At 42.2% G+C, this 9,180-nt stretch overlaps 1 protein-coding gene across 7 annotated transcripts in view; it reads left to right on the top strand.

Moving 5' to 3' along the window:
* LOC103593138 (chromosome unknown open reading frame, human C17orf80) overlaps positions 1–9,180 on the top strand; it is a 39,296-nt gene that overhangs the window by 2,844 nt on the left and 27,272 nt on the right. For 5 of the 7 annotated variants that reach the window (XM_008576071.1, XM_008576069.1, XM_008576073.1 and 2 more), the window contains 3 exons: positions 491–2,007; positions 7,731–7,838; positions 8,380–8,487. In XM_008576071.1, the coding sequence (XP_008574293.1) occupies positions 498–2,007; positions 7,731–7,838; positions 8,380–8,487 (1,726 nt within the window). In that variant the 5' untranslated portion in view covers positions 491–497. The remainder of the gene's footprint in view (positions 1–490; positions 2,008–7,730; positions 7,839–8,379; positions 8,488–9,180) is intronic. The other 2 variants (XM_008576075.1, XM_008576077.1) reach the window with 1 other exon arrangement.

Raw genomic sequence — 9,180 nt, 5'->3', positions numbered from 1 at the left:
AGTGTCGCACCCGTACTGGACCGGGACCGGCAACGGGATCGCAACCCTTGCCGCTGCGCCCGCCCCTCGCTCAGCCAGTGAGCAGGAACCGGTCTGTATGTGGGATCCGAACCCTCGGCGGGAGCGCTGCCGCGCTTCCCAAGCTGCGCGCTGTAGCAGTGCGCCACTGGGCCGGCCCCAGCATCTGAACCTCTTGACGTGGGTATTATAACACCATGCTCTGACCAATTGAACTAACTGGCCAGTCCCCTACAAGACTTTAAGAAATGTAAAATACTAAGCATAAGTAGAACTAAGAATATTTGTCTTAAAATCAAACTATGTCTTCTGTTTTCTATTAAGAAAAAGAATGGATTAAAGTAAATTTTTTAAAGTTTCTTTTAACTTAGATTGTTCCACATGAATTTAAAAAGTATGACCCATGAATAAAATATTGGTTTTTGTTCTATAAACTATGTGCTCCTCATAATTTCAAATTTACCTTTTTCAGGAAGAGAATGAGTGATATTCCACCCAGAATGGAAGTGTGTCCTTATTGTAAGAAGCCATTTAAACGATTAAAATCCCACTTGCCCTACTGTAAGATGATAGGACCAACCATACCTGCTGATCAAAAAGTATATCGGTCCAAGCCAGCTACACTCCCACGTGCTAAAAAAATGAAGGAGCCAATGAAAGATGTAATTAAAGCTAAAGGGAGAGAGTTAGAGACAGAGAGTGATGAAAGAAATACTAAGTTGATAAGGGACAAACCAGAACAGACAAATAAATCCTTTCCACTACTGGCTGTTGGTTTAGAAACATCAAGTACTAAAAAGGCAGATAAAGACATCAAGAATCAAATTCAGCTCTCCTTCAAAATGTCAAAAAAAATAGAACCAAAGATTACTTTCCATGGAGAAACTAAGTCTCAGTGTCATGCATCAGAGAACACTTCTCCTAAAAGAGAACTTGCCAAAGATTTGCCTAAATCAAAGGAAAGTAGATGTACTCCTTCAGGAACTGAAGCATCTTTACTGGTTGGCTCAATGGAACCTTCTTTGTCAAATCAAGATAGAAAAAATTCCTCAGCCATACCAAATGATGTACAAACCACTTCTGTTAATCTGAAATTGGACAAAACTGATCCCCAAAGACAGGGACCTCTAGGAAAATTACTAGATTCACCTACTGGTGATTTCCATAGTTCTTCAAAGAACCTCAGGGATGAGGTTAAAAGAGTAAGCACACCATTGTCCAGCAATGAGAGCGGTTCCAAAGTTAGGGATCATCTCTCTGAAGTCCCTACTGATCTTAGAGTCACTGAGACTAAGGAAAAGAACACAGAACCACTCATCTTAGGCCTTAAAATTAGCCCGTTAGGTAAAATCCAAGTCAAGGAGAACCAAGAAGAAGGACTTAGTCTTAGAGTAGAGGCATGTGGGAGCAGCAGAAATGCACAGAAAATTGTGTCTGCAACAGAAATGCAAGAATGGACTTTCATGCACCATGTGCCCAAGAACTTGAGTACTGATGAGGCGACCACAGAGAAGAAATCGCAGGGTGAAGGTGCACATTTCAACTTGTTCACTCCAAGGGAGACAGCTTACAATAAATTTCTTCCTGTGTCGCAGTCAAGTAATCAAAGTCTTGCCTCTTTGGCTATAAAATTTCTCCAAGAAGAGAAAGCACAAGTTTGCAGTCATAATCCTATTCCTGATAAAAAGGCATTTATGGAGAGTAAGAGACAAGCTTCTGTGGAACCCAAATCTGGCTGTGAGTCCCAAGCATTGCATGCTGGGTGCCAGCGATCTTCACATTCAGCCCAGCATTACGTTTCTAAAAACCCTTTCGTCAATCATGTTGCTGTTGCTGACAGGAAGACCCTTCCAAGCTCCATGGGGCTGGAGTGGTTTCCAGAGCTCTATCCTGGTTATCTTGCACTAGGGGTGTTGCCAGGGAAGCCTCTGTATTGGAATGCAGAGCCCCAGAAGCTTCAGCTCATCGGTCCCCAGGGGGGAAGACAAGGTAAACAAGCTCATTTTCAAGGGCCATCCAGCCCACCCACAGTCCTCTATGCCTTTTGAATTAATAAGGGTCAGAATACTAATATTTTCACTCAGTATATTGTTGCTCAAGAGGTCACTAGTGGTTTATCACTCTCCCTTTCCCTCCACAAAGAGTTGGAGGTTGGACTTGGGCAGGCTGGTACTATTAACAGCAGTTCAATTTCTGTATTGGGAAGAGGCATGGCCGGTAGAAATTGCACGGGTATTCAAGCTGAATAGTCTCAAGAAAACCATAAAGACTTCAAAATTCACCTAAATAGAACAGGCTTTATTCAGAATTCAATCAGGACCAGGTTGTACAGGAAACAGTTTCCAGGTTTATGACCAAATGCAACATTTAGGAACTTAGAGTAGCAACGAATGTATTTTTGTAGTTGAGGGTAGGATGGGGTTAAACTGGCCAGGTAAGAGTGGCAGATAGGTGGAGGTGGAGCTTAGGAGGTGATCCCGTGAAGATCAAGGACCAGGAACAGAAGAGGTTGCAAAAACCATGTAGAAGTCCATGCAATGGAAAAACCAGGCCAGAGAGATTAGGACTCGAGTAGAACCAGAGCTTGCGCCTTGAGACATGAGAGGTTGGGTAAGAAGGGCTTGGGCAAAGAGAATGGATGTTGAAACTGATCCTGATTATCAATCAGTCTCTTCAGAAGCTTCCTAGATGCTCCTTGCTGGTGGCTAGAATAGGTTAACATGGGTAGACTGAGGCCCAAGTAGGAGCCAGCAAGTTCCTGACAGTCATTTCAGGTAGCCTTGCTCTTTTCTGCTGAATCCCTTCATTAGTTGTTGGACTACCCCTCAGTACATAATTTCTTCATTTTTCTCACCAGAAAGCCTTGGATTTTTTTTTTTTTTTTTTAAGATTTTCTAGGAGCATAATTAAAGTAGCATCCATCTGTCTTGTGTTATGGTCATTGGTACTTTCAACCTTATTTTGACAGGAGATCTATAACAACTCAGAATAGGTTTGCACCTGAAAAACTGATACTATCTTTCCCTAAAGGGAGAAATTCCCCCCTCCCCTTTTTTTCCTCCTGTTACATTTTGCACACAATCATATATTCACTAAAACCTTATTTGTCTGGTCTCAAAACATTTTCTTTTGTATTATAATTATCCTTCTCTAATGGGTTTCAGAATGGACGTGTATTAAGTAAAGAGCATCCATCGCTAGCTAATGCTACCTTTCCTTCAACTACCTCAGTAAAAACAGGTTTTTCTACAAACAGGCCTAACTAACATCTAGACCTTTTTGTACCAAGTTGGAAACAAGCCGCTTCTCCACATTAAACACAGACTTAATGATGTTAACATTTGTGTTGCGTTGTGGTTTTCAGAGTGCTTCCATCTGTATTTTCTCATTTTGACCACACAGCTGTGAGAGGTGGGCAGAGTAATTTTATATCTATCTTGCAGATGATAAAACAGGCACAGAGAGGATAAGTAATTTGTCCAAGGTCATGTTGCCAATAAATGGTGGAGTTGCAAGTAGAACCTATTCTCCTGAGGCTTAGTTTGATCCTTTCCCCTAAACCATGCCATAGAAAATGAGTGCACTGTAACTAGAAACAGGTGTTCGCGGGCCGGCCCGTGGCTCACTCAGGAGAGAGTGGTGCTGATAACACCAAGGCCACGGGTTCGGACCCCATATAGGGATGGCCAGGTGGCTCACTGGGTGACCGTGGTGCTGACAACATCAAGTCAAGGGTTAAGATCCCCTTATCGATCATCTTTAAAAAAAAAAAAGAAAAGAAACAGGTGTTCGCAATAGCTCCGTATTTGCGTTTTCAGTCGCATGTGCATACCTTCACCCATGGTAAATCTCTCTAGCAAGTGGAAGGACTTTTTTTCCTGAACTATCTTTTACAGTGCTAAAGACTGTCCTTAATACATCCACTTTTCATTTTAAAGGAAAAAGGAAGGGAAGTAATGTTTATCAGTGGTGACTGTGTCATGCTAGGAACTTAACGTATTATCTCATTTAATCCTAACAGTTCTGAGGTGATATCACTGCCCCACCCTCTTATATGTGAAGGTTTTTTGGGGGTTTTTTCGGTGGCTGGCCAGTATGGGAATACAAACCCTTAACCTTGGTGTTATAACACTGCAGTGTAACCAACTGAGCTAACTGGCCAGCCCTATGTGAGAAATCTGAGCCTCAAACATCTTAAGTGACTTGCCCGTGTCTGTGTACCATGTGACAGAGTCCAGATTCAAATCCAGGTCCTTCTGACTCTCCTGTCTGTAGTCTTTAAACTCTGCCTCAGGCCTACTGTTTGGGATAGTTAGTGGTCTTGCTTGATATGTTATTATTTGATACATTTCACTTTAATGGGTCCCAAGAATACAGTAATAATGAGAGATACAGTAACATATTAAATCATCAGGTTTATGGGGTAGAATATTGGGAGGAGGAATATTTTTTTCTTCAACAATAAATTCCTTCTGAATAGTGGTTAGAAACTACTTTGTTCTTTTCTTGCTTACAGTCTATAATATTGTGATTAGTTTGGTACTTCTATATCAGACAACAAGGTGTGGCCATCATAGGACCTATACTTCTGTTATAAGCTGAAAAACCATTGAAGTTGGATCTGGGATTAATGCTCGAACTCTAATGCTGCAATCCAAATGAACAGAAGATCCTAAAGGAGAGAGAACCTAGGATTTCAGTTAAGGTCAAGACCTGAGTGATCCCTCAGTTAGCCAAGGACTTCATCAAGGGCACCTAAATCTATAAGGATTAAAAAGTAGTATCACTAGCTCATCAGAAAGCTTTGTAATTTCACAGGCAATGGTTTCCTCCAATGACTTGCACATTAAAGTTGAACTTTCATGGAATCTTCACAGAAGAGAATAGGCTATACATTCCCTTGCTCAGGCAAGGTTTTGATAGGTCATTTGCCCCTCCTCTCAGGCAGCCAACTCATTCTTTGACACTTAAAGGCAGGGCCAGTGAGCTAACAATTACTGAGTTAACTATATGTCAGGCATGATACATACATGTTTACATAGGTTTTCTCAGGTAACTTACACTAACTCTAGGAGATTGGTATCCTTTTTTACAGATGAAGAAACTGAGTTTCAGAGAGGAAAAATAACTTCCCAACATCCAATTTCAATTAATGGTTAGCATGTAACTTTACCTGATGGCCTTCGCCAAGCTTTTCTGGGTAGCATTTCTTTTGTTGGACTGTGGGCTTCAGGATTAGGTCAGATACGTTTTCCTAATGTTGGGAAACCCATAACAGCAGCTAGTCCTTGTACATTAGGAAACTGAGTAAATTTGAGTGAAGTGATTCCATGAGATGGAAAGGTTTGCTGGGCCTTGAGAAGCATAAAAAACTATCTTGACATTTTGATCAAACAGGGTAGAGCCAAAAGCTCTCATGGCTGAAGAAAGATGGATATATTTTGGTAGCCTAGAATAGGAACTACACCAAAGCAGACTGGCAGTTTCGAGGATGCCACCAAGTCAAGTTTTAGTAAATTAGGAATAAGAGAATTAGGCTTATGGAATTCAGCATTAGGAATCATCTTTTCAGTTTCAGCAAGAAAGATTTTCATGGACTTACTACCAAAAGGAGTTTTCCTTGCCTGAGAGAAAATAGATTTTAGAAGTTCAAGATTTAAGTATCAAGAGACTCAACAAGTACAAATGTCTGAGACTCCTCAGCAATAACAGTTGGCTTCCATTGTTCAAGGGAAAGCGTTCAGGGCTGAGAGTTCTTGGCTGATCTTTGCAGAATCCATCATGTCTTGGCTTTGGGGACTCAAAGTTTGAGAGATCTACATTCTTGGTTCCCAGACTGGGACAATTAACAGTTACACATGGGCCATTTTTTTTATATTAAAGATTCCTAAGCATCATCCCCAGAGATTGATTCTGAAGGACCAAGGATTATATGTCTCCTAGGTGTTTCTGAAGAGCAGCCAAGTTTGGGACCACTGATGCAAGTGGTGGCATTGAAGCAGGTGCCTTAGACCCAGCAGCGGAACAGTCTCAGACCCAGGGGGGTGAGGGGGGGGCATTTGGAAAACACGTAGTTCATATAACTACAGAAAACAAAACTTGGCTGATGGGAAAGCCAGAAGATAAAGTAAAACTGTAAAGGGTCGTGGGTTTTTAAAGGCCAGGAAATAGCTAAATAAAAGCTCTTCCTCTAATCCTCAAATAGGATTTCTATCAATAGGGTAGCTATCTATATGCAAGGTGTTGGAGATGGGGACATGGGGAAGAGACTCAGAATAGTCAGGATCAGAACTTGAGCAGGTTTATGACAAGCCCGGATTAGGTCTGCTGCTAGCCAGAAGGGACATGTGAGTAATGTACACCCAAAGACGGAAGGGGTGAGTCAGGTCAGACATCTGGGATCCAGACCAGGCCAGAGGGATGGTAGAAAATTATAGAGCTACAGAGGCTCAATGAGGATTTTCAGCAGTTATATTCTGGAGTAGAACCATGTAAGTCGGGTTTGAGTTTTAAAGACATTAATACTGGCAGGTAAAAAAAAAGACAGGGTCTAGGAGCTGAGGTGGCAGAGGGTGTGGCAAAGAGAATTGGTGGTCCCAGGCCCACTGTTGAACCCGGGCAGGCTGTAAGGGATGTAGATCTGAACCCAGAGCACCTGGCAACAAGTGGGAAGACACTGAAGACAACTATCACAGGATTTTGGTGCATCCTGAGCTGGCCTCTCCTCAACCGTGGGCATCTTATATGATCCCAGCTCAGGGCCTGTACTGGTGTCATTCACATAAGCTTGGCTGAATCTATAGCTGGAAGTAAACAGGCTTGACTGACTAGAAAGGAAGAACAAGGTCAAGGAGCCGCACAGTTCCTGACACTCCTGAGAACATGGTTGTACAGTCGCAGTTTTCCTGACATTGTTTCTCCCCATCTTCCTCAGACTTTTTCCAAGGTCAGTGGGCTTCATCATGTCTTGTTTTTTAAGAGACTTTTCACCTTGCAAGAGAATTATTTTCTGTATAATCTCTTGGAAGCCAGCATGGTTCTTTTCATTATTTAATATAGTGATCATTGGGATAGTATTTTTACATCCACAGCAACTTTTACCACACCTGCTAAACATGTCATCAGTATTTGCTTAATTTATCCTTTATCCTGACAACCAAATCAAAACCAGAGAACCATCAATAGTAGAGATTACCCGTCTGTCATTAAACATGGAGAAAAACAGGTGCAGGGAAAATGTGAACTCTTTTCTGGTTCTACTTAAGTTAGTGATGCATTGAACATAAATAGGAAATGTTTGCTGGCCAGTAAAAGGAATGGAGTAATAGAAGAGATACTGACACAGATAGCAGTGACACATAGTAGTCATTTATAAGTGAAAGCTATGCTCTTTGCTAAAATGTTTAACAGAAAATATAAATGATCATTTCATGAAGCATGTACACATGGATCATCTGGGCAGCATATTCATCAGATCAAAAATAAGTATAGGTCCTGATCACCAGGGACTCCCTCAGCCTTTTGAAAAAACTTCTTGACCTGGAATAGGTTTGTCTTTCAACATTTAGCTGCAATTCAGTGCAGAGATTATTAATCCATCTACTTAACGCCTTCTTTTCCTGGAGTCTAGCCATAGGAACCTTCAGCACTGAATGTTGGGGAAGGGGTAAATCTAGATGAACTATCACAGTGACTTCTGTTTGGAACCGTAGTTCCTCTGTTGGAAAGAAGTTCGACTGATAAAAGGAGTTTGGAACCCCCGACCAGGCTTACAACCTCCAACTTTTCTCTAATGAGGCTCTTGGGAGCTGTACAAAAAGGTGAGACTGTTGGATTCTGTTGCTGATTGCTGGCATTTGGAGAAGTTTCTCTCACTTTAGGCTGTTACAGGAAGGCCAAGGAAAAAGAAGATGTTAGTCTTCTGTTTGTTTTCATTTTGGAGTTTGACATCAAAGCACTAAAGCTACTGTGATATCAGCTGACATTTATTGAATAGCTTTCATTTAATACCCACCCTTGCCTCTCTGTGCCACCAGTCCCCAACTCTCACTTGCCCACATTGATCATGCCAATTGATCTCCTAAAGCCAGAGAGGCTCTAAACCTCAGGTTAACCAATTGTGTAGTCTTCTCCCCACTAAAGACTGTAACCAAGGTTTCCCCCCACACAAAGCAAGAGTGACTAATTTGAATTTATTAAAGTTAAGGTCTTCTGAATTTTAGCCTTTTCATCTGTTTAATCTGTATATTTAAATTATCTGAATAACAGTTCCATTGCCTAAGCTAACTGGGATAATTTGAATAACTCAGATAATGATGCTGGTTTCAGGTCACTGTAACAGACCTGTTTCTCTTTGAACAGGCTGGATCAGGGGCAGCACCGCCATAAAGAAGAGTGGAGTTGGTGGCATCACAGTATTCTTGACGGGATCCTTCATCTTTTGTTGTAGCTGGAGTTTCAGGCATCTGAGTAAGCCTTTCTATATTCTTAGCTTAAATTACAGGCCACATCCCATTATACGGACCTCCAAGGGATTCTCTGAATTGCTTTTCATATTACAGTTTTGCATTATCTGACATGCAATAGTGAATGAGCTATTGTCTGGAGCTCTGGGGGGTTTTATTACAGGTTTTGGTTATAATGGCCTTCAGAAGAGTTGACTAGAATTTACATAATTGTTCTTGTCCTCCATTTAGTGTTGTCACTGGAGAGCTGGGATCTTGTTTTTTCTCCCTTAAGTGGTTTCCCTGCTAGAAGAGAAGGTGCTTTCCTTAGTGCTTAAGAACTCCGTTTTAGCATCAGAACCAAACAGCTTTATACGACGAGGAAGAACAGAATACAGCTGTTTCCCATCAAGGTGTCTAATACTAAGGGGCTAGCCAGTTAGCTCAGTTGGTTAGAGTTGTGGTGGTACAACACCAAGGTCAAAGGCTCGGATCTACTTACTGGCCAGCCACCAAAAAAACAAATAAACAGGGGCCGGCCCGGTGGCGCACTGGATAAGTGCGCAAGCGCGGCGGCGCTCCCGCCCGAGGGTTCGGATCCCACATACAGACCGGTTCCCGCTCACTGGCTGAGCGAGGCGCGGGAGCAACACCGAGGGTTACAATCCCGTTGCCGGTCCCCGGTCTGGTACGGGGGCAACACTGAGGGTTGCGATCC

This window comes from Galeopterus variegatus, unplaced genomic scaffold (genome assembly GCF_000696425.1).
Source record: "Galeopterus variegatus unplaced genomic scaffold, G_variegatus-3.0.2 Scaffold1283, whole genome shotgun sequence".
Taxonomy (NCBI): Eukaryota; Metazoa; Chordata; class Mammalia; order Dermoptera; family Cynocephalidae; genus Galeopterus; species Galeopterus variegatus.
This window is presented reverse-complemented; position numbering and strand designations above follow the sequence as displayed.